Below are 25,748 nucleotides of genomic sequence, written 5' to 3' on the forward strand. Positions count from 1 at the left end.
GTGAGGGGGCGGCGCCGGGGTGCTGAGCCGGACACACACACACACACGTACGGAGCGGACGCAGCCGCCGATACGCGTCCTCACCCCCGCAGAGCCGAACTCGGACACCCGGGGGGTTCGGTGCGTCTGCTAACGTGGAGGTAACGAAGTCTGCGAAACATGACAACCGGAAACACGTGACAATGAGAGTTTCTTTAAAACACACAAGAGTTTTACACTGAAGCCGAAAAACTAGCTTGTTGCCTGTTAGCTTAACGGCTAAGTTATGTGTTTACACACACACACAAATACACGTAACGCTGGTTTTAAACAACGGAACAATTAGTGACGTGTCCTGAGTTCAAGTCACAAATGTTACAAACACGGTTTCATGACGTTAAAGTCAGAAAACGTGACGTACGTGTTAGAAAACTACAACTCCCAGATTTGGGTGAACAGCTTCCGCGTCATGTGACACACCGACTCCAATCACATCGCAGAGTATTGCCGCCCCAGATAAATAGGAGACACCCCTTTTTAAATTAATTAATTCATATTTTATGTGAATATTAATATTTTAAAAACACACAGATAAACAGGACACGCCTCTTTATATACAAAATATATATGTTTTCAACAGCTTCCATGTCATGTGACCCAATTACTCCCAATCATACCAGATAATATTATTACACAAGACACACCTCTTGAATAGATTTGATTGGTTTTCATATTTTTTCATATTGATATATTGAACTTAGCTCAACAATATGAGTTCATATTATTCTTTTATTTACCTAAAGGTAACTGGACAAAATAAGAAGATGGGAGCTGCTGGTGATAACCTGGCAGTGATCGGTGAGTAATGAGAGTAGAGTACTGAGTAGGTTCTTTCTCGGCCCATGTCACATATATGTCCAGCGAGTGCTGTGTGTGTCCAACAAACACACAAAGTACTCCACTTCAACAGTAATCACTGTTAACTGCAGTGCACTGCGTTGACCAGACGAGGTCACTCTGCATCCAGGGTTTCATAGCAGCTGCTTCTCGTGAGCAACATAAACTTTTCTTGAAGAATAAAAGGGAAACACTGATGTGATCATTATCACTGCTGTTTTCCTGAAGCCGCTTCATTATCACGGTCATCTTACCAGGACGTCAGCCTCTTCACGAACGTCTTAACTGTTTTTATTTGATTGTAAACCAGTTGCATGTAGTTTAAACACACAGGAGTCTTACTGTATCACTATCAGCTCATTCAGAGCTGTGTCTGTGTCTATTCATAGCCCTCGTCATTTGTTGCCTGTCTTTGCTGATGGACACAGTTGTCCCCTGGCAGCAGTGACCGAGGGGCCTTGATTATAATGGAGCCACCTGCTGTCCTCATGTTGTGCACAGGCATGTTGCAGCACAGCTCTGTCCACTCCAGGATGAGACAGACGTGGGACATTCTCTCACAGGCTTTAAGACTCGTTTCGTGGTCCTTTAAGGCCACGATTAGAGTCTGAGCTCCAGAAGATTTATAGCAACACTGAAACATAACGCCCAGGAGACAATGTGTGATCTACATCAGAATAATGTCCCAAGGAGGTGGCTGTTTAATTTGTCTCACATGCACCTGTCTCTCTTTGTCACTTATCTCATCCTCTGAAAATTGCATATGTCCTTTTCCACTGATAACTCAAGACGTGGGAACATACATTCTCGACGCTGGTGTTTAAATGTTGCCTCGTGGGTGCAATTATGTTTTAATCCTCTCTGTGCTGAAAGCAGAAAGCCTCCGATAGCAAGAATGTTTTCATTACATTCCAAAATGGAGATGAGGTCGGAGCAGTAAAGCTCATCTTGCACATCATTTTTCTAATTGAGGGTGTTTTTGACGCCTGTCTTTCTTCAAGTGCTGTTTTTGCAGGAAAAACTTTAGATAAATAATAATAATAACTTTCCAAAGTATTTGAGCCCAAGAGAAAAGGATTATATATGTATATATATATATATATATATATATATATATATATATTATATTTACACTCACAGTCATTTATTTTTACTCAAAAATAACCTTTGTATGTTGGAGTTAATACCCTGAATATCCTGTGACCGGGATATTCAGGGTATTAGCTCAATTTGGAAAAAGTGGCAGCTGTAACTTCCCGTCATTAAAATCCTTGCTTGCTCTGACGTGCTTAAGAGATCGCAATTTGCTTTGTTAGTGGAAGTTTTTAAACACTGCCTGCTCGGCAGCGGTGGCATCTAAACCATCATGATGGATTAGCAAGTTCCCGAAACTGCGGCTACATTTGGATGATTCATTGATGGCCCCTCTTAAGTCACTGGAACGATCCCCGGTTTTGCGAGGAGTTGTGTTGTTCTTTTCTCTATTTCTGCTTGTGAATTTCTGCCTGTTGTCAGTGCAGGCGGCTCCAGAGGCCTTTGAAAGAATGGATGTTATTTGTTCTTGCTTTGTGGGACTGGAAAACACAAGTGTGTGTGTGTGTGTGTGCATCTGTTGTGAGTCTGAAATAGTCTCTCATCTTGTCCTTACAAAGGAATGAGGAGCCCTGCAGGGTCAGAGTCGACAGCAGGGGGTCTTTAGGGGATAAGTGGGGGTGTGTGACTGACAAGACTTGGTGAAGGAGAAAATAGACTACTCCATCTGTCTCAAAATCCGCCCTGCTGCTGACCCACACTCTGGAGACTGTGGTCAGCTCTACGGTCACATGGTGATGGCGAAACCCTTAAAAACCCCCTGAGCTACAAACCCGAGACCCCAGTCATCTCTGAAACACCAGCTAGTCTTGGTGTTCCTCCTGCTTTCTCTTGGAATAGCTGGATAGCTTCAGAGATCCCAACATGTCAGACACTGAGGAAATTGTGGAGGAGAATGAGCAGGAGGAAGAAGAAGAAGAAGAAGAAGAGGAGGTGAATGAGGAAGAGGAGCAGACGGATGATGAAGCAGAGAAGAAAGAGGAGCATGCAGAGGAGAATGATCAGGAAGAAGAGTCTAAACCACGACCCAAGACGACTTATGTGCCAAATATCGCTCCTCCAAAGCTCCCTGATGGGGAGAAGGTGGATTTCGATGACCTCCACCGCAAAAGAGTGGAGAAGGATTTCAACGACCTCCAGACGCTGATCGAGCTGCATTTCTCCAACCGGCAGAAGGAGGAGGAGGAACTGGTGACCCTGCGTACCCGAATTGAGCGCCGCCGCTCTGACAGGGCCGAGCAGCAACGCGTCCGCACCGAGCAGGACCGCGAGCGGCAAACACGACTGGTCGAGGAGAGGAACAGGCGTGAGGAGGAGGCAGCCAAACTGCGCGCTGACGAGGAGGCCAAGAAGAAGAAGATATTCACCAACAAGTCGTTTGGCGGCTACCTGCAGAAGGTGGACCAGAAAAAGGGCAAGAAGCTGACAGCGCGGGAGGAGAAGAAGAAGGCCTTGTTGGAGCGCAGGAAGCCGCTCAACATCGACCACCTGAACCAGGAGAAGCTGGCGGAGAAGGCGCAGGACCTCTGGGAGTGGCTCCACCAGCTCCACGCCGAGAAGTTCGAGCTGGCTGAGAAGCTCAAGAGGCAGAAGTACGAAATCTACCTGCTCCGAAACCGAGTCAGCGACCACCAGAGGGGCTCCAAAGCTTCTAAGACCTCCCGCGGTGCCAAGGGCAAGTCAGGCTCCTGGAAGTGAGGGTCAGAATTCACGGCAACTGGACTACCAAGTTGTTCCTGGACTATTTGGCTTGAATTTACAACTTGCATCATAGAAGTCATCCCAGGGATTGGGTGTAGATTGAGGGGAACCTTCTTTTGTCAGGCCACCCGGGGGACTGAAGTGAAAGAAAGGAAGTTAATGAAGCCACAACTTCTTGAATGGCATTTGAGTATCATAATTCACTGTATTCGTCTGCTCACAAGCTGTGGTTGAAATGTTTGTTTTATTTTGCTCTTGTATACTCAAGAATTCTCACCAACACATTTGTTCATGATAACTTTTCGTTTATTCCTTTACATATTCTGAAATATGTTACAACGGGTTTGAAAGCCTTCATATAAGCTGCCAAAAAATTGTGTTTGTTTCCAATAAACCAAGACTCAACTGTTGCTCTTACCTAAGAAACCTTTTGAAACATGTCTCTGTTTTTTGATGGAAGCTCTGTAACTTTTTATAATTTGCCTGGATGGCTGGTTAGGATGGGGGGGGTCGTTAAAAACAGGTGTTGCACAGCTGATTTTTTTTACGCAGCTGATTCAAACTATTTTAAGCTCAGGGTGAGTCGCAGAGTGGAAGAAGCTTCAGAGAAAGGTGTTAGAATTCCTAAAGGTTTCATACAAGAATGATGAAGACCCAAATCTTCAATCTTTTTCATTTTGTGCCATTTGAAATGAGTGTAATTTAGTTTGTTTTAATTCAAACAAATTCTAATAATAGACCACGAACGTATGATCAGCTGGATCAACGGTTACTCTAGCAGCTACTTCTATTTCTGTTTCTAATTACTGTTTGACTTCATTAATCAAATCAGGATTATGTACCATAGGGACCAAGAAAAGCCAGTATACAAGCTATTTTTAATTTTTTAATTTTCAGTCCTACAAACAAGCAGCACAGGTAAGAGAAAGAAAGAAAATGACACACAAATATTGATTTAATCTCTGTAAATATCAGTTACTATTAATAATTTACAAGATAATTATTTTTACCATCAAGATGATCTACTTTTTATTAAAAAACTAAAAACATTTAAACTTGATTTAAAATTCAGGATTTGAAACTCACATGAAAATGTGTTAATCTGGACAGTGACAGTGTTTCTTGATTGTTTTCGGGTCCAGTTTGTTGATATACAACTCAGAGTGAATAATTAATCGTCTGGTCTTATCGACAATAATGTGCTGAAAATAGATATGAAACATCGGCGAATATTGTTTTTAATGTGGTTCTCAAAGGTAAAATCAAGAGCATTTAAAAAACCCAGTATTTGTTAGGCCCGAGGATCTAAATCACCACATGTCATGATTTGCATTTACATCCTCTCACTTTCTGTGTCCACTCTGAAAACATCATCCTCCTCTTAGTTAATTCAATGTCAAAGTATAGTGTCATGTCGTTCCCTCTAGGTGGCACCAGAGCACTAGTTTGTGTTTTAAAACACACAGTTGGAGCAGCTGCATTACACAGCCAGATGTTTCTGTATCTGTATATATATATATAATACACATTTATTTGTAATTTGAAAAACCAACTAATTTCCTCAGTTCTTTAAACCAGGTGTGTGTTTATATTTATGTTCCCACTGTTGCTGTAAAGCTTTTATATCCACAAACTCTATTGTGACCTAAAAATGAGACTTCATACAGGAAACCTACGTCTGTTCTTGCACTTTTCAAACACACGTGTGTGTGTCAGTGTAAAACACAGGTACGTGTTCCCCCCCGAGAGTTAATATCTTTCACTCTTGGACTCTCTCTCGATGCCTTTCCACCTTTTTCCTCTCACGGCCTTGACGAGCCATTAAAACCTTCCAGAAACAACAGTATGTCAACAGGTTACCATAGAGACAGGGGAGAGGCTGTCTGTGGAGTCAGGTCTCTGTAAACCCCCCCCCCCCCCCCCCCCCCCCCCCCCCCCCGCTCCAGCCTCAACACACCCACTCCACCAGCATCCTGGTGTGTCGGCTCTGTATTGATGATGTTGTGAAAAATGTCGGACCTGACAGCAATGAGGGGGGAGGGGCGGCATCAATCAGCTGCACGTGTTGCACCAGGGAACAAGATGTTCTCAAAATCAAGGTGCTGGAATGAAGTCGTTGTCGGAGTCGTGGAGTCGTGGATTTTCGTGGATGTGTGTGTGTGTGTGTGTGTGTGTGTGTGTGTGCATCATGAGGGGGGGGTTGTCTCTTCAGCTCATTAGAATCCAGCAGAGACCAGAGAGTAACTTACGCTCTGATGATTTACAGCTCCTCTAACCTCACTTTGAACCCTGATCAGGAGCCTATTACCCAGCGTGGTCGTCCATTCCACATCTCCATTTTAATGAGAGTGATTGTGACTGGTCACTTGTTTTTCACCGATGGGGATGTTTTTATTTCTAGCCACTGAAAAAGTGTCTTTAAATCATATTTTCTGTAGAGAGCTACAAATATCAAGACGAATTGGCTGTTTTAAGAATCCACATAATCCAGATATGTGACCATGACGGAGACTTTGTGTGTAACAGCCATAATGATGTGATGCTATTCAGCAACACAATGTGCAGTTAACACTTTGGTTTTATTGTTTAGCCTCAGTTCCCTTTTCCAGGCACTGGAGGATGTAAGCACACTCCAGAGTGATCTTAATGTCTGCCAGAGTTTGGCTGCAGAGAGCATTAAAGTGCTGTTAGTACATGACAACAGGAGCTAGTACAAGGACGAGCTGTTAGTTCACATCGCTGCAGCGATAAAGTGACTGCTCGGACATAAGCTGCAATAAGAAACACAAATACAAAAGAGAGACAAGAGTGTGGATGTAAACTTCTGTAAAGGGTGAGACAAATGCTCAGAATAAAAAGAAACAGTCTGATGTGATGACTATGGACAATCAATAACAGGCATGGTGGAACGAGAGGAAGAGGATGTATAAAAACGAACAATACAGTGATATGCAGTGTATAATCATTAAAATAAATTAGGACATTAATCACTTCAGTTAAATGAAACAACCATTGTTGCTCGTAGTTTTAATAGTAATTAGGCAGAGAATTGGGTACTTAAGTAATAAGTACCACGCCACAGTGCACCTTGTTAATTAAATTGCCGGTTGCTAAGTTTAACAATCAAAAACAATCAAAGTCATAATACGTGATGCTGTACTTTTTATTTTTCACCTTTCTGTTTGGTGGGCATGTTTCCTATGACAAACAGACGTCACCGTGCCGTCCTCACATGCACACTCAGTGTCACAGTGAGGAACCCAGTTTAGACACATGCTCCGGCTCCGGCCCTGTGGATGCCTTTAGCCTGTGGATAAATGAGTCTGCCCTGGAGACTGCGCCATACAAGCTTATCCCCAACCTCCTCCAAATTGAGGTGGGAGTTGGTAGCGGCCAGAGGTATAAAGGAGGTTTAGCCTGTCCGACAGGGCATTCATCTCTGCACCTCCTTAGCATCCTCCAAGTTTTCCAGCACTGATCCCTGCGGCTATATAAAGACGGGATGTCGCCGTGCCTCCTATCAGCGTGTTGTTGCAGCCCTTTGAGAGTGAGTTCATGAGTACAAAGCTTTAGTGTCTGCAGCCACACGGTGAGAATATGTGGCATCTTCTCATGTAGCTTGATCTGAAGATGTTTACTTCCACAGTTTAATTAGAAATATTCATTATCGTTCTGACATATTCCATGGCTTCATGTCTCTGAAGAACACCGGGGACTGTTTTTGCCAGGCTATTCTTTTTCATAAAAATATATTTGCACTAATGTAAGTTAATGAGCAGAAATGAGACTTATATTTTCATTTTATTTCACAAAATAGAAAAAAAAAAAATACGGTTGATGGTATATGAAATCAATATATTAGAGCACAAATTATTTTCTCGGGGCCGATCCTGATAGAGATATCGTGGAGTAAAACATTTCCAGTACCAATATATCAGCTATTTTCTATATTTAAAATGTTTTCAAAGATGTCGTTATCAAACCCTAATGACAAAGAAATGCAACTGAGTCTTGATATTTTCAAATTTAACTTCACTGTATTGAATAAGAACATTTTTTTACAATTTATGTAAAAGGAGAGGAAAGAAGCGAGGATTTTTTAAATGGTTTAATAAATTATTTGTATTATTCAGTGCAAATCAACCAAACCAACTACTTAATGACTCGTTGGGTGCCGTCGCCTCATCCTCTCATCTTCTGACCTCTCGATCGAGGTGAGCTGAGGATAACGTTGCACCTCTCCTGTAACCAGTGAGTGGAGAAAAAAAAAATGTATTCAATCCCATAATTTGAAAAGATTGATTTTTCTTCTATTTCTGCACTAATAGATCTTGAAGTGCACATCCTCTGTAGACACTTATGCTTTAATAACTCTTAACACAAGAGGAATTACTGAAGAGAGCTGATGCCCTTACAGCATGTTCCTGTTTGTGCTTGGTAAAAGCTCTCTGTATACTGAGTGAGTCATTAGATGTACTGTATGTATGTGTGTGTGTGTGTGTGGTGTTCCCGTGTCGTCATGAATCTATAAATACAAACCCGTGCAGTTTTCCTGGCGGCGGCACCCACGGACACACAGGTCCAAACTATGACTCACCAGTGAAGTGTGAACTCGGGCTGTTCATTCATGGGCAGACGCGTCAAATACAATTGTGACACCACACATCTGCTGACTGCTGTTAGCGCAGGCGTCAGACGATGACTGAGAAACACCGTGTGGGTCGTGATGTGCGTCCAGGACGAGTGTTGGACATAGTGTCAGTTTCAGGTCTGTGAATGGACAAGCAGCATTTGATCTGATATTTATATCAACTCCCTGTTGATTTAAAATGTTGTAGATGCTGGAACCATTTTTTCAAGTGTAGAAAAAGTTCAGTTTGGCAAAGGCCTGCTGAGGTGTTTTTCTTTACCCTTATTTGCTGCGAAATAATAGTTAATATATGATTTCATGGTTTTTAAGTAAAACTGAAATCCTGAAATAACAAATATACGTTCTCTCTTCAGTTTACAACTCTCAAGAGATTGTAGTCCAGCTGTGGAGCCGATAAGCCTGGACTGGTGTTAATATAATATTGATTTCTAGCTCCAGTGATAACAAAATGTAATTGGTTTGTCGCCCACTTTGGCCCAAAGTTGAAACCTCTGTAATTTACTTAATTAAAAGTACAAATAAATAGAAGTAAAAGTAGGTACCTCTAAATAGACAAAGTTTCAAAAGTACTTGCCAAGTGTACCCACTGTGGCCGTCTGCTACATGATTGAAGTTGTGTATCGGCGTTGACCTCTAAATAACCTGCCTGGTTATTGATCGCTCTTGAACCTGCAATAAACAATCTGCAATGGTTTTTAAAACTGGAGTAGACACAACAGATATTTGATGATATACGTAGTGGAAATTCTACACTTGACTTAAGTACAGTCATGAAGTAAATGTACTTTGTTACATCCCACCACTCTGGATGGATTGCCATAAAAATTAATTTATGTAAATATGTTGTACACAGGTTGATTTGTATTAACTCTGGTGCTTCCTTGACTTTGCATCTTGCACCTTCATCTGTCCATTAATTTGGTTAATGACTTGATTCTGAGAGAACTGTTGACGATCAGCCTCAGTCGATAACAAAGAATCTGGCATTGTGAGCACATTAGATCACCATTTACCTTTTTACCTGTAACTCACATTGGTTGGATTCCAACTCTTCATTTTACAAAGCAGTTTTTTTAGCCTCACAGAGCTCCACTGGTCAAATCTTGTTAAATGACGCCTATAATGGATCTACTTTCATGTTGTGATGACATGTAATTAGCATTGTGACTGAGGAAATGTGTCTTAAATGTTTTGTGAGTGAGGATGCAGAGTACAACTCCATCTGTATTCTTGTGTTTGCTTGCCTTTACGTCCCGGCCCACCTGTTCCATGCGGTACCACTGGATTTGTCTGTGGGTTATCACTCACCATACCTGAGAAAGAATGAGCGACATCTGATAAACGACTGTATTTAGATTCAAGCTCACGTCCTCCACCGTGTCCTCTCTGTCTGCCGGGTGATTCATGTTCACTCCTCCACCTCTGCTCGCCATGTAATTCAGCCGAGACACTGGAGTGGCCTGATCACGCCAGAGCCCTCTCCTCCCACCGCGTTATTACCATGTCCTCCCACCGCGGTGACGGCACTGATGATAGTACTGCTGCTCACACCTGTTGGAGCCACAGTGAAACCAAGTTTCCCGTGTGAGAGGCGTCTTAATTAGCTTTTTCACAGTAATTGTGAAACTGGGCTTAATACTAGTGTGAGTCAGAGGGTAAATGTAGCTGGATGATCTCACAGGAGGAACAATCTTTGAGACCTTAAAAGGATTTAGTCCTCAGCTCTGGATGTGAGAGAACGTTCTCTGGGATTCATTTCTTTAATCTGGACACTTGGATGATGAAACACGTGATTTGAATGATTGTTTAAACAACACAGGTGTCGGACATCTTGTCGGAGATGAAAGTTTACACGTGGCCCCTTCCTCCACCATGAAGACATCAAGTCAAGTCAGTTTTATTCATGTAGCACATAAAAGCAGCAGGGTGTGAGCCAAAGTGCTTTACAATCATGGCAAAGTAAAGTAATATATGTATGGATAGAAAATAATAAGAAGTGCAATGCTAGAAAATATATGTGTGAGAAAAACGCTGAATATCAGGTAAGAAGACTAAAGAATGGCAATCAGTATATACTTCCATCAAGGCCTAACAGTCTCCTTATGAAACCACTTTTAAAATCACTAGATCCAAATCTTTACTTTCCAAGGAAAATGTGGAAAAATTGTTTTTGAATATATTAAAGGTTAATATTTAAACGTGTATTCATCAAATCAACCGAAAAGATCGTACGATTATCAGGAAGAGCTCCACATTTCCACGACGGGAAAAAAGCACGTCATCTGAACTCAACGACTTATCCCATGTCAATCTGTTCAGTTTAATTAACCCTGTTTACAGAATAATTACGACACTTGTGCTTCAGGGGAATTCAAAAGGCCAAAATTAAAAAGAAGTCACACTTTCAGCTGGTTTTAAATGTGAATCCTCGTCATGGTAATTCACGAACTGGACGTCTTTTGTCAAAGCAAATCAGTCAATGTGGCAAAAGTAATGAGAGAGGATTCCTGTGCTCTTACCCGTGGGGTAAAACATCTATTTATAGCACCTACATCAATATGTTTTCCCTCCGTGTCGCCTCTGTCTTATGCTTCAAAAAGCAAGCTTCACAACCTTTCATCTCCTCTCTGCCGGTAATGGTGGTGGCTGGTTCCTGCCGTTCACTTGACAGCTTCAGACGCTCTCTTCTTTTTTAAAAATAATATTTGAGCTCCAACATGCTGCACTCAAGATTAATTTAACAAGATGCACGCTGGGTGTGCCACTTTGTGGATCACAGAATGCGTGCATGAAAACTTGACCTTTTCTCTCAGCGAAGACAAACGTCAACAGGAGCAGCATAAGAGGCGCGTCCAACCCGACTTTTTTCAAGAAGCTGATACAGGTCGTGATTCAAACTCAACCACACCTTTACATCAATAATCACCCTCCATTCCAAGACTGGAGAGGAGCGTTAATGTCAGACAAGTGTGGAGATGTAGATGAGTTCCTCTGCCAGGCTGAGAAATCATTAGGATAATCCAAGTCGGCATGTGACTGTGAACAGATGTTCTGGGGTGACAGAGATTCACATCATGGAGGTGACCTTATAAGAGAGCGCACTCCGTCTCTTTACAGAAGTACGAACTAGCCCGTGTCTGTGCTTTGAATTCACGTTTTCTATGTCTGTGGTGGAACCTTATCTGGTACTACAGTACAATCATACATAACTGGCTGAAAAACGTATTTTTGATATCTGATTAATGTAACCCAGCACCGACCATGACCACATGCCAGGGAGCCATGAATTTTTATAACAGAGACGCTCAAGGACATAAATGCTACCGTTAGGCTGTAATGGGTGGAGGCATTACATAACTGTCCCTCCACTTACCCCTTAGACTGTAATTGTTCTGGGAATAGAAGCAGCCCCCGCTGCTTCCTCGCCATTAATGAGCTGACCTCTGACCCTCTGTATTCAATGAGCCTTGGAAAACGCAGCTATAATAAAGCAAACCTGCTCATTCACAACCATATCTCCATCTGTGAAGTATCGTTACCTGGGAAATGTGATGAATACGAGCATTTGCAATACAACCCCGGTTTGATACAACATGATTTGCTCTTGATTTACATTCAATAATAGGAGTTGATATGAAAAGAATGAAATATTTTTGATTTAAAATTAATTAAAGTAAGATTTTAATCGAGCCTGATGCCGATTTTGATATATCTGCCAATATATGTATCACAAAAATGGTAACATCCCTAGGAAACAAAATCTAAATTGTAGTGTTATGAGAATAATGACTAATGTTGCAGGTGCATCATTGACGTGCACCATGAGGTCAGTCCAATCTCCACAGAGCCGCGGTGTTAAACATCCAGCACAAATAAACATTCAGGAAATGACTAAGCTTTAATTACACGTATCATCACGCAGAGCTATTAGTCGGGGCTAACTACAGATAGCACTCCACTCTAAATACGGGTTTAGCTTTCAGAGAGCGGGCAGCTTTTATTGCCAAGGAGACTAATGTAACACTGCAACCTTTTGTGTTTCTGTGCAGTATCGTGGATCAAAAGGAAGTTGTTGTGCTGTTCATGCTTCACCAGAGATCAAAATGTGCTTTTCATGTTTCTCCATTAGACGGACTGGGAGGAGACGGAGAAGAGAAGCTTTCTATTTTTTCTTAAAGGTCTTTCAAGCACAAAACTGGGGTCTTGTTGTGTCGCTCAGTTGAGTGGTTATCCCACAGTTGTAATTTGCTGTGTTAGCAGCAGTAGAAGGGCACAGTATTTTGCCAATCACCCTCATAGACCGACGTATTTGTAGAAAAACATTAATTTCAGCTGTGTTGCAGTATTTGTTGGGAGTAAACAAAGCTCACATCTTTACTCTGGCCTCCTGTCTGCAGCTGGTTTATGATGCACTGAAGAATTTAGGGACAAAACATGAAAATCCTGAGAGAGAGAGAGAGAGATGTGCTCTACGAGTGCTGTGGTTTTTTTAATTAAACCCTTTTGGATTTCTTCTCTCAACTGCTTCTTCTTCACATTGTCTTGCATTGTTTGATTGATATCGTATCTCAAGCACTTGCTACACAAATCAACTTGTCTTGCAATTGTGAAAAGCAGAAACAAGAATTGTTCTCTACTCTACCATTTAATCTCGTGCTGTTCGGCACGCTGTTGTCAGAGTTACATTATTCAGAGTGATTATGCCACTTTAAATGCAGACAACACTTGTTGCTCTCCACTTAGGGGGAAAGAGTAAAGTTATTTTTGTTGTTGTCGTGACAGCGAGTTGAAAAAAACCCACTTACAACCGGCTGCATCAGGAAACAAGAAGAACGAGGCATAAAACCTATTATGTGTGACAGAACCATAATTAAACCGACTGTGTGTGTGTGTGTGTATAGAAGATACGACCATAGACTGTATATAAAGATTGACGACTTGACAGCAGTATAGGTCATAAACCCCTCCTCCTCCCGGTTAATGGATGGGACGTGAACCAAACTAAAGGGAATGTACTTTGATTTCTGAAGACACACCACACACGGATATGTTATAACTCTTCATTTTTTATTTATTTTGTTAAAATACATATGAAACAGATACAATAAATCATATCCCAAATGTTTACTTTAAATCTTTACAAAAGTTATCACAAACTGTACACGTCATGACAGTGGTTGCAGTTGTTCTCGCTCAATATACTGTAGATTCAATCAATATGCAAACAATTACAGCTCAAAGCTCTAAACTGCTCTAAACATGAAATAACTTGATAAGGTAAGAGTCGGCTTCACCGGGTTTCCAGTCAGACTTATTGATCACAACTATTACACAACGTGTATTAATGTCACTCGATTACAAGTCTGAGCTGTTCAAATTAACACCAAACAATAGAAATACGTTGTGATGTCTCTTCATTTTTTATCAGTTTACGACAACTTCTTAAATTTCACTTTTTAAATATATATATATATATAAACAGTGCCATTGACAAGTATGCTGTATATATACAAATGTAAACACACAAGTTTGAAATTTCAAACAACACATCCATGTCCCTTCAGTAAGTGTTTTCAAAGTGATGATAAACATGCTACACGTAGAAATATTCAATATTAAGGGCAGCAAAGGGAAAAATGCATCACTGCGTGTGCAAGTTAGATAACAGTACATAGCCTTTTTTTTCCTATTTGCTATGTTGGGTTTTTATTACTCACAAAGGAGAAGCTGAGTCAGTGTTCTGTGTCAGATACACTGAACTTAATTTCATATGGCTTAATGTAAAAAAATCAACATTAATTTTGCAAATGATTGAGCGTATATGTGTATATATTTTTCCATGGATAGCAATTCCCTGAATTTCTAACAGGTGAAGAAATACAATAAAGTTTGGCTTTTTTTTCTGCCACATTTTTTAAATTGATCGCCGCATCTCAGCCACGCTTTGTTGTTGTAATTCATTTGTCTAATTAACCGACTCAGGATCCTGATTGAAGAATAATCTTGTGTCTGAAATCACTCACTCATCTACATCTACCTGCTCCCTGTCACTACATAGTGAACTCATTATTAAGGTGGAATTTAAAAAAAACTTCTTGGTCATCTTCTCTGTTCCAATAATTGATTTTACACGAATAAAACCACGTCGTCAATATATAAAAGCAACAAACACACAGTATGCTTGAATATTTTGTGTCTTTAATAACTTAGTTGTTTTATTAAGTCAAAGTTGAGGCCCTTTATTTGGGTTCATTGCAATGTGCAGTAACATCGATGTAAACATTTTTTCTCATATTTTGTATTTTATGTAATCTAGCTCATTTTTATTTTTATTCTCTTAATTATAATTACAAACAAACAAAAGCAGGCTTATCACTTTTTTTGCTCGCAGTTTAAAATCACAACTTTGTATTAGACCTTGAATGTGCACTTGATTGCTGCATAAACAATATGATGCTAACAACTGAGGCTAAAGCATCATGTCCCAGGTAAAAAAGTTAGAGAACACCACGATTATGTGACACAAACCCAGTGTACCTGCTGAGTTACCTGCTTTTTTTGTTCACATTTTAAAACTCAGTCTCACTTTTAACAGTGCAAAAGAAAATGTCCTCAGGATGAGGACTAATCTGTGTGTTTGACGAATATAAAGCTATCTTGGATAATGAGTTGTGTGTAAATGTCTTCAAGTCTAAGAACAGGACACTTGGATATACCGTGGCACAATTTAGGACCAGCAACGAGAAGTACTTTATAAAATCTATGTGGTTCAAGATTCTTCAGGCTGGATTTTGTGACCGCTGCATGTAGTGAGCCAGACATGACAACAGTTTCAGATTAATGTAGAGCAGGAAAACTCACAGTTTCAAGTATTCCTTTCACTTTTGGTCTTGCATTTTTAATCTCGGGGTGGTAAAAACAGAAGGAACCAATGCTTTTCGTGCCTGGTTACTCCCAAGCTTTGGGCGGACGCTGTTAAGGAGAGGGTCTCAGCAAATTGTCTCAGCGTGTTTTTGGACTGAGAAGTTCCTCTTTATCTTTTTCGATCTAACTTAAAAGTAGAAAGTGGATTCGAAACATCAACTGGCATATCATTGTGCATTAGCTTCACTTTTTAGTTGCAACACAAGGGACATGTTTAACCATAGGTAGTAAATATACCTACAGTATATTCAAATATACCTGTAGTATGAGAGGATGATTCAATAATTTCTTATCTACTTATGCTAATTATATCCTGACATAAGTCTGGTGTATACAAAAATAAATATGAAATTGTAATCTAAAATCAAGTTTGATGGGTTTTGGGAAACAACTTTATATTTCAAACACACTTGAATGTAGGTGCTCTTCATTTCTCTGTACATATGTTTGCTACATGTTTCTGTTTCTTTAAATCCAAGAGTCCTGATTCTGATATCTGCAGGTCACAATGGATGGTTAATGGTCAATTTTCTGGGAAATGTACCCCAAACGTTATAGATGCTCAATTATCTGAAAATAAGATCAGGCCTCGCTGGATTTAATGACTACTTCTCAATCAAGTAAATGTTTTAATGGCACCGAGCAGAGAAGCCCTTTAACTTTGTGACATTTCAAAGTAAAACGCTATTCCACTCTTAACTCTAAGTCACTCCAGGGCCTGAAATAATGATTGATCAGCTGGAAGTGAGTCACTGAGGACATCTTGCAGTGAAGTGTACTATTCATGTGGTCCGTGTCAATGTTCTGCAAAAAAAAAAAAAAAACTTCAGAGCAGATGTAGGAAAAACAAACTCTTGAATTGAGTGACAGTTAGTGCTGTGCATAGCCAGCTCTGTGGAGCCCTTGAAGAGCTGGAGCTGGAATGAGTGAATAAACACAATTTCAACACAACCTTGTTTTTGCAAACACAAGAAACATGTTGCAATGGATTCAGTTTTCGCACACAACATGATCACAATAGGCAACACAGCTTTGCAGCAGCTCTTAACAAGCGTCTGTTTTCTCTCACAGAGGTGATGCCATCACTCTACCTGTGGTCATCAGGGTGTCTGTGGAGGTTTGGGTGAAGGACACGAGCCTTGACTCTCAAAGCTTGCTGCTCTTCCAGGCCACTGCAAGGTAAAATGTCACACAACACATTCAAGCTTTACAGAAGAGTGACACATACTCTTTGGGAACTAAACAGGTATTATTCTCTTGTGCTGAGGACGCACTGTGATCATGGGCACACAGATCATTTCAGCCCAGTGATGTCAGATCGCATGAGCAGATTACGGCATATGGAGCCAGATGCAGGTTTAATATGAGACTCCCTCTGGAAAGAAACACAATCTTAAACAGTGGCTATATAGCAAAGCATTTTCTTTGTCAGTTAGAGCCTGACCAATACAGATTAGTTTTTATTTGACGCTGTGTAAAACAGTTATGATATTTTGGTCGATATATGCGTTTAATAAATTTGCTATGATTCCTAAGATGTCTTTATCAAACCTTAATGACAGTGACAGTGAACTGTAATTGAGGTTTAATATTTAACGTTACTAGAAATAAACCAAACAACAACCACATATGTAAAATAAAAGTTTGCATATCAGCATAATCTGCAGAGATAAACGCAGATACCGATCATATCACTTATATCATATACTGTTATATTGGTCGGGCTCTAGAAGGAATCATACATTTATCCTGCCCCGTGTGTACGCAGGCTCGAAGTACGTAAGACTTAGTCTCAAGTTCAGACATGTGATCCCGAACTGATGTGTGCACCCATCTTCTTCTGTGAAGAGCACCATCTCTGTCCTCTGACTGTTCACCACGGCACACAGCATGTCCAAGAAAAGATCCGTGATCGTGATAACAATACTAAACCAACTCTGTTGCAAACTCCTTTTTTCAAATGACACCATCAGCTGCATACTATTTATCAATGATCACATTTTTTTAACGGAAGCGTGAAGAAGTTTTACCACTGAAAATGAGCTTCTGGAAAGCTCTGTAAATATGAGTTCTTTAAAACTGTGTGAGGGGGGGGGGCGCGACAGAGTGGGGGATGGAGGACGACAACATCACTGTACCTCTCCCAGCGCATGCCAGTGTGTGATGGGCTTCCGTGGATACGCCAACATTTCGTTCCAGTGATCCCGTCCAAGGCCCTCGGCATCTGGCCCGGCGTGACATACACCAATCACCTCATTGTGTCCAACCCTGTTAGCAGCAAAACACACACACACACATTAACACAGATTTAGATGCACATAGTTATGTGTCCTGCAGTCTGCGTACAGATTCAGAAAAGTAATGACTGTTCTGATTTAAATAAATGGATAATTCACCGGTTATTAAAAATGAAAAGAAAAAGTCTTGAAATGTAGCTGGAAGCTTGTCAAGGTCGAACCAGGAGAAAAAAACATACTGGCCTCAATTTCACTCTTTTATGAAAGAAACCTTTTTTTATATATATAATATATATATATAATATATCAAAACCCACTTGTTTCGTGATCGTGTCCTAAAATCCTAAAACAAATGATAACACACAGGAAATAGTTTGTATGTTTCCAGCTCTGACTCACCGATCGTAATCCATCACCATGATGGACAGACTGACTTGTTCAACGTTCTCAGGGGGGATGTCGAAGATGATCGCCTCGTTGTATACAGGATTGAGTGTGCTTTTCTTGGTCGTTGTTTTTCGCTTCTTCAACCTCCGTCCGTCACATATCAGATACACCTTGACATATGGATCTGAGAGACATAGGTTGTTTATTTGAACGTGTGTTGATATTGCAGTTAAATAGGATGATTCAATAAGAACTCGGGTAAGCAGTTGAATGTCAAACACAACTGTCGGTAAAAACTCAAAATACAAATGGTTTTCTTTCATGTGGTTTGAAGTGAAGCTAGTGCACTTATCGCACCACTCTCACACTCACCAGAATTTATTCTCAGTGGCCTCCCTGTGTTTCTTCTCCCCCATTTCCATTCTAAGTGGCCACCCACTATCTGTTTTCAGCTAAGTCTGAGTTATGGCTGAGTTTGAGCGTTTGAAGCGAGACACATTTTATTCGCTGTCGGGTTACCTGAAGAGCCTGTGATGTCCATGGCTTTGAGGTTTCTGCATTTGATGACTGTTAGGGTCATTCTTCCTGCTGTGGGGAGGTAGCACAGCGAGTACATGATCTCTCCGAGGTCAACGCTCTCCTTAAGAACAAAAAATCAAAGACAATTCAATGCATTTTGTACATTTTAAATTATTTGACCGCATTATGTGAATCAAACTGCCAAAGCAATGTTTAGTAAATGAAGGAGGTTGTGTTCTATCTGATGGTACTGGACATGGCAGACTGGTTTTTATTTATATCAGTCATTAGTCTCTCAGCTTGTTTTTGGCTTTGTGTTAATGCGGCATGTCTACTAAAACAATAAAGAACTCAGAGGTAACAGGCCAGTTCTCGATACAGATACCATAATATCTACGAACAGATGTGAATATGCAGAATCTGTGGGCGAGGGAAAGTGTTTGTTTCAGTTCAACTATCACCTGTACATCATGACACTGAACTTTTCCTCTTTGAGAGGGATGGAAATTAGACCAAAGCAACCAAAAAGAAAACTTTTCATATCCATGGTAATATTAGATACACTTAAGTAAAATATAGATTAACACACACCTGGTATACTTGTATACCAGCATGTTGTTGAGAGGGAGCCTTCAGCATTGTCTTCATTTAAATACTGGACATTTTAATGAAGGTCCTTTGTAATGTGAGAAACTCTTTCAAGAAAAGATCATATTTCTTCTTCATTAATGACTTGATTAACTAGATATCCAAGATAAATGAACAATGTCGCACAAACTACGTGTCGATAACTTAAACTCTTGTGAGTCTGTGTGCAAACTGAATGAGATAAACAGGTAAACTCCATTGATTCAGCCAAAAACAATGAACAAAATAACAAACAGATTTTGGCAATGCATTGAAAACCAACAGATAAATCCCATCGAATTCCATTAAAGAAATAAAAATTCATATCTGGTCAGTTTTTATTCAGAACTGAATAATCAGTTCTGTTGTTAATTTATCCTGAAGGAGTTAATGTGAACCTGAAAACAAAGACTCACTGTTTATCACCCTGAAATAAATCATAAATAAAGCAGAGCGTTTATGTAGGAGTGAACTGTGTTAGTGTGGGCGAGAGTGTTACATATGACACTAGTGTTTACATGCTAACACTGTAAAGCCTTGTTTGTTTAACTACTTTAGAGTTATGTCATGATTTAGTAATCGTATTCTCATTTGCTATTTTTATGTTGAGAATTCCCAGCTGTTTTTGGAAACTGCGTGTGGGTGTTCGGCTGATGAAATGCATTTCCCAAAGCAGTTGAATTATGCAGTGTGCTCCACCTGCCACTTCTGCAGACTGCTGTTCAAGCTCTTAGGAGGGATTCAGAGAAATACTTCATGTCAAGAGCCTTTCAAAATCAGTAGAAGTTCCCCTTCACCGGGGATTTGCAGGAAGTTCGGTGCACTCAACATTTCTTACATGACAACAGTGTCCTCATATGTGTGGATCTGGCAGTGTGTTAGTGTGAACGCCGACTCACTGTAGTTGCTGCATGAATATCCTTCCACACCACCGCCTCCCGAGAAAGATCAGAGAGTTCAAAGAGGTTGTCCACCACCACCTCGCCTATCATGTCGTGGCTGGTGAAGCGGTCAAAGTCGTACACGCTGAAGTGCAGCTTGCGGTTGCAAAGCTCATCGTACACTACGGGGAAACAGAAGGTCTCGTCGAACATGGGGTTCAGATTCTTGCGGTGGACACGCGTCTGGAACTTCTTCTTCCTCTCTGGCAGCAGGTAGATCTTCACGTACGGGTCAGAGGTGCCCGTGAAGTCCTTGGCAGGCAGGTCTAGGGCCTTGAGGATTCTCACCACCAAAGCCTGCTCCTCGTAGTCGTAGCGCAGCGAGAAGCTCAGCTTTCCACAAGTCTCCACGGGCTCATTGGCCTCGCCCTCTGAGTCCACAGACTTCTGCTTGTAGAGTTCAGGTTTTATTCTTCCAATGCTGACTGTCGAAGACTGGCGGAGAGGCACTGCGTCCATGCTGAAGTCAACGCTGGTGACATTCATCTGACGAGGCAGGTGGCGCCGGAATGAATTGTGCCTGTTGAGAAGGGTAGAGGGCATCTGGTAAATGTCTCAAGTGTCAGTGTTATGCATGAGCGGCTTTGTTATGATGGACGCTAATGGTTTGTCAGAAGAGGGTACATCTTACAAGCATGATGCATAGTAATGTGGAGCTCATGGAACATGTTTTGACATATTGAAGTCTGGAAGAGTAGCTCAAACATGGTTCTTGGTGGGTTTTTAGGGAAGAAGCACAAAGATCTAGATTAGAACAATCAGCGTATGTTCAGAAAATCTAGTTCCACATAAGCAGAGGCCTCAAGTGGCTGTTGCTCCCTCTATGGGCCACTTCCAAGACATTTCACATGTCGACATGTTTTAAATGCCAACAATGACCTGGACAATCACAGGATGTACATATACTCTTCTGTGAGCTTGGTAAAGACTGTTATTATTCCTAAAACATGACTACACAGATTTTGTAAGACGCTCTGACACACAGAAGATTCAACATGCAGCTGTTTCTCACTGTTTTCACTCCTTGCAAGAACCACACAATAAAACCACAAGTGGTCGAACAGAAAGGTTTTTTCCATTTTTGTCACCTCTGGCCAAAAAATAATTCAGCATTCAGATTTAACTAAATGTATCTTTTATTGAAAAAAATGATCTGAATTCTGCAAATTCCTGAGGTTGACGTCTTTTGAGGGAAAACCACAGTTGAGTTTGACTTGCCAATCTTGTCACCTAGCAACTGGCCCTCCTCCCATCCGACGGTTAGACAATCACAGCGATCTGACAGCTGAGGCACACAAGATACGGTACAGAAAGAACAGCTGAAAATTCTAGACGCAAATAATGTAAACAACATCGAACTGTGATTGAAATGCAACTAAAACATAGTGAACACTCACTAACTGAGCAGATTAGCTGCAGCTATTTGCTTTGCTACTCCTCGTGGTTTGTGTTGCCATCTTTTAAGCCTCCTTTGGTCAACCATGGTTTTAAGTATATACATATATTTACTGATCCCATCCTGCTCATGATTTATTAAAACTTGGTTGATGCAAAGTTCATAACTATATATTTTTTGGTGAATACTGGACTCAGGGGTGGAAAAAAGTCTGGATGAGACCAAGAATAATCTCACAAACCCATTAGTTCTCTGAAAATAATTAAAACAATTTGGATAATTGGTTTAGTGACATATTTCAAAATGCAAATGCTTGCTAGCTCCAGCCCTTCACTTAACAGATGTTTTAACCTGGGGTAGACTTGTATGACTTTGGCTGATCCCACAGGTGCTCTTAGAGCTGCATAAAATAAAACATTGACTATAGAGCAGACGACAAGATGAAGTAAATTAGGGTTTTATTCCACAGCCATCTGCATTATTTAATAGCAAAGATAAAGATTCATCTTCATCTTACAATGAAGTAAAATTAATATTCATGAGCTGTGGACTGTTTAGCCAAATAAAACACTATGTGTATATATTGAAAATGCATTTTTCACCCTTTTCTTTCCTTTTGTGCACAAAATGATTTATCATCGCTGGGTTCACTGCCCTATCTGTAAAGGCCATTTATATAAAACAATCAATAAATGTCAACAAGAGAGAATCAGGATAGAAATTGGTTAAGAACATCTACCATCTCTTTGTTGTAGATTTAAGGTGCATTCCGCTTAAACTCAGATACTTGGATTTGGGCTTTAGCCTTGGTTTGATGAAACCAACGTTGAAAATCAGTGTCAAAAGAGTGGGTGGAAGGACTGAGGGTAGGCGCTGTAATCTTTAACCTGGCCTCTCTGTTTCCCTGGTGGGCGTATTATTCATGACGACCTTGGACTCAATATAATTTAATTAATGGGCCGAACGAAAAAAAAGAAAAAAAAAAGAAGTGTCAATAATTGCTTCTTGTTCTGAGAAACCGAGCACAGCTGCGTGGCACGTCTCACCAGAAACCAACCTTCCACCATGACAGCTCCCACCCCACAGCACTGCTTATTATGGACGTTCTACTTTAAACACTGTTCTAGAAAACAAAGAGAAGCAAGAGCTGATTGTTTAATCACTGTGGTTGCTTCCCGTCGTTACCATGGCAGCTTGACTTGCACGCACGTGTGATTATAGGTTTCAAACTGAAACAGAGAGTTGTGCCACTGCCCCAGCTGATGAGCCTATACTGGAGGTGGTGGGTTTTTTTCCAGTCAGACATAGTGAAAGACACAATTTGACGTGTACAACAGCGTTTGAAGGTCGCCGGCCAGTTCCTCATGGTCTATGTGACACGTGCCAGACCACCTCCAGGGCTGGGGCCACACTGCCACGAACCTCCAGGAGTTTTTTTATTCGAGTAGGCAGCAGTTTGGTATTGTAGGGGTCAGGAAAACAAACCAAAGTGGATTTAAAATTGCTGTCATTACTCTGCAATTGTTAACAGATGAATAGACCCACTGCCTTGCCTCAGTGCAGGGGCAGGAGTGGTTATGCAGTGGGTTCATGTACCTGGAGGAGGAGGTTGGCTCTGTGGTCTGTCTCTGGATCTTAGCTTGCTGGCTAAGCTTCTCCCTGAGGGCCGTCTGCACCTCAGCAGGGATGTCCGGTGACGTCTGGCTGATCTTCATCGCCGCCTCCAGGAGCTTGACCGTGCTCCGTCCGCTCACCGTCACTTCGGGCGGGTACTTCTTCTCCACCTCTGCCGCTTTGCAGTCCGTGATCGGCGGAGAGTTGGGTGGAGGTGCCTCGGGGAAGCCCACGTGGAGACCATTTTCAGCGTGGGCTGACAGAGCTTTGCTCCTCCAGATGGGCCAGCACAGCTTCCAAAAGACAAAGAGAGAGACTACCAACAGGGCGAGGCCACAGAAACCTACGACCACAGCAAGCAGACTAATAGAGATGTCTACACGTAACCATGGAGAGACCAGTAGAGGACAGAGAAGGAGACAAGAAAAAAGGACAGGAGAGGCAAGCGAAGGACAAAATATGACGGACAAACATGCAAGGGAGAAAGAGAAAAAAGGAGAGAAAGCAAGCTGTAAGAAAGAGGGGGCAGCATGTGCACCTGTTTGATAAAGCAGGACAATATAAAGTCATTTAAAACCACAGTAGAGGAACCACAGCATTCAGAGAAACACATGTTCATGCCTGAAGAGAAAGAAAACAATTTGGTGCTTCCATCTGCTCCTGACATTTCCTCTTCTTTCTCATGTTTAGAGTTTTTCATTCTGTATTTAAGGTTAATGCCGACTATACATGCAGGAATTCACTGATAAATCATATTGCAAAGAGAGAAGACTAGAGAACGACAGGTTAATCATTTTTTCAGTCAGACAGCCACCTCTGTTTATCATCCACCTGTTGCTGCTCCATCAGTCTGCAGCTGCAGCAAGATGCGTAACAGGTGGAAAAACACTTTAACGCGTAAAGACACGTTGCACAAAACCAAAGTTTTAACAGGTGAGAGATTTTTCTAACTCTAGCATCTTCATTCCATGAGAATTTAGTTGAGGGGAATTAGGAAAAGAAAATAATGACTTTATTCCATTTACCTGCGTATCCTTTACCTTGTATGTTGCTCTCCAGGGGGAATATATCCGAACATTTCTCCCGGTCGACGTGCCCCGTGAGACAAAGTTCCGTAACGATCTGGAGAGCCCTTTGGCACAAGGTGATGCTGTCCTCCGTCCGGACACTCATGTCTCTCCTGTTAAGCCATTGCACGCCGGAGGAGCCGGGAGGACGGTGGTTCATTTGGGCACCGTTTACGCGCCGCGGTGTGCAGCCTGTCCGCGGAAGACAGCGGCGAGGCGCGCTGCGTCCTGATCCATATCCAGTGTGCGCAACGAGGAGCGACTGGCCAACCCAACCCTCGCTGCGTCCAATGGCTGTGCGCATCGGTCTGCCACTGAGTAACGAGATTACATTTTCTAGTAATGACTACAGTGTTCCCCAAGAGGGACCGACGACCTGTCTGTGTCCCCGCCTTCAGTCCAACACACGCTGGTTCATCGACTCCACTCCTCCCTGCCCCCGACAGGGTTTGTCCCCGGTGACACTGAGTACAACAGTCCAGCACAATAAGTCATTATCCTCCCTCGCGTTTATCATTCCCACCTGTGAAGCAGATGGAGTTGGATTCATCAACACTCAGCTTGAAACAAGTTCCCAAATGGACACACTATCGGTTATTAAAGATGTGGCAGGGGATGCAACAGATTGTAAATTCCATTAGAGGAAACCATAATAAAGGGCGTTGATGTATTTGTATAATTGTACATTTCTGTGTGTTCTATATAGTATTTTATCATCTATACTTATATACCCATGGCGCGATTAATATTTGCACAGTTCATTTAAAAATATCTACATTCTTTATTTGATTGTGTTTCTTAAAACTGGACAGAGGATTACCACGAAACTTGGTGGCTTGAGTCAAAAAAAACAACTATATTTATCTGATATTCATTCGATCTTCATTTAAAAAATCCGGCATGTTTTTATCATCATCATCCAAATAATAATGTGGATCTATTGAGTTTAAATGTTGTTTTATAGTTTCCCAGTTTCCCCAGTTTTCCTAAACTCAGCCTCACTTGACTTGTCAGTGATCTGCATCTCCAACGTTTTCTAAATGTGTTGAACAGAAAAAAAACATCCAACTGACTTCGAAATGAAGAATCTCCATGACACATTTAAAGACAAGGTCACGTTTCTCCGATATTAACTGCAGAAGACATCCAAACATTAAGAGACTTTAAATAAGGAACAAGTAAATTACATTATAAAACTGTGAAACCTGGAAAAACCAGTTCAAGGATATTCCATCTCTGATGCTAGAAAGGAGACAGTGTTGCCTCCGCTGCAGGAGCACAGTCTTTATCCAGCCCCTTTTCACAGCAGATTTCTATTACACTCAGCAGGGAGGGGGGGGGGGGGCAGCCATAGCCAAGGGAAACTGGAAATTGCGGTAGGGGAAAGAGAGAAGAACAACAGCTTCACTGAAGGTGTGACAAATATAGTAGAGGGTGAGTCAGAATCTTGGACTCCTGTTTACTAGACAGAATTTGTCCTGCAGGAAAAATGTCCAAAAAAGGGAAATGAGTCACAACAGGAAATATAAACAGTTCAAACACAGCCATGTGATAAATAGGACTTCTGCTGAGGTATTATATTTCCACTCATGAAACATCTCCATCTATGAGACTTTGTGTATTCATGTCCACACATGTTTGTAATGAGTTTAGTGGCTATTGCTCGTCCAAGGCGTTCTGGTTGATATTTGCAATTTGAACTATTTAGAGCCAAAT

The 25,748-nt window shown here is 41.3% G+C and overlaps 2 protein-coding genes across 12 annotated transcripts; one reads left to right on the top strand and one right to left on the bottom strand.

Moving 5' to 3' along the window:
• Window positions 1–2: 2 nt before the first annotated feature.
• tnnt2c (troponin T2c, cardiac) lies at window positions 3–24,711 on the top strand. Of its 2 annotated transcripts, XR_011240209.1 has the most exons (4): window positions 3–140; window positions 783–837; window positions 16,316–16,423; window positions 24,025–24,711. XR_011240209.1 is itself a non-coding variant. In XM_069520216.1 (3 exons), the coding sequence occupies exon 3, from the start codon at window positions 2,833–2,835 to the stop codon at window positions 3,664–3,666; it is 834 nt and encodes a 277-aa protein (XP_069376317.1). In that variant the 5' UTR covers window positions 3–140; window positions 783–837; window positions 2,529–2,832; the 3' UTR covers window positions 3,667–4,095. The 2 variants fall into 2 exon arrangements, 1 of the variants encoding a protein (XP_069376317.1); XM_069520216.1 differs by lacking the exons at window positions 16,316–16,423; window positions 24,025–24,711 and adding an exon at window positions 2,529–4,095.
• On the bottom strand, window positions 14,501–24,336 carry syt10 (synaptotagmin X). 10 transcript variants are annotated; one of them, XR_011240208.1, is made up of 9 exons: window positions 23,991–24,336; window positions 22,948–23,503; window positions 19,914–20,475; window positions 18,388–18,508; window positions 17,881–18,052; window positions 17,383–17,512; window positions 16,519–16,619; window positions 16,336–16,416; window positions 14,501–16,048 (listed from the first exon to the last, which is right to left on the bottom strand). XR_011240208.1 is itself a non-coding variant. In XM_069520199.1 (8 exons), the coding sequence occupies exons 1-7, from the start codon at window positions 24,334–24,336 to the stop codon at window positions 16,539–16,541; spliced, it is 1,791 nt and encodes a 596-aa protein (XP_069376300.1). In that variant the 3' UTR covers window positions 14,501–16,416; window positions 16,519–16,538. The 10 variants fall into 10 exon arrangements, 9 of the variants coding, with proteins under 9 accessions (XP_069376300.1, XP_069376297.1, XP_069376299.1 ...); XM_069520199.1 differs by having other exon boundaries at window positions 14,501–16,416; window positions 22,948–23,341; window positions 24,006–24,336; XM_069520196.1 differs by having other exon boundaries at window positions 14,501–16,416; window positions 24,006–24,336.
• Window positions 24,712–25,748: the final 1,037 nt, after the last annotated feature.

This window comes from Paralichthys olivaceus, chromosome 23 (genome assembly GCF_024713975.1).
Source record: "Paralichthys olivaceus isolate ysfri-2021 chromosome 23, ASM2471397v2, whole genome shotgun sequence".
NCBI classification, from domain to species: domain Eukaryota; kingdom Metazoa; phylum Chordata; class Actinopteri; order Pleuronectiformes; family Paralichthyidae; genus Paralichthys; species Paralichthys olivaceus.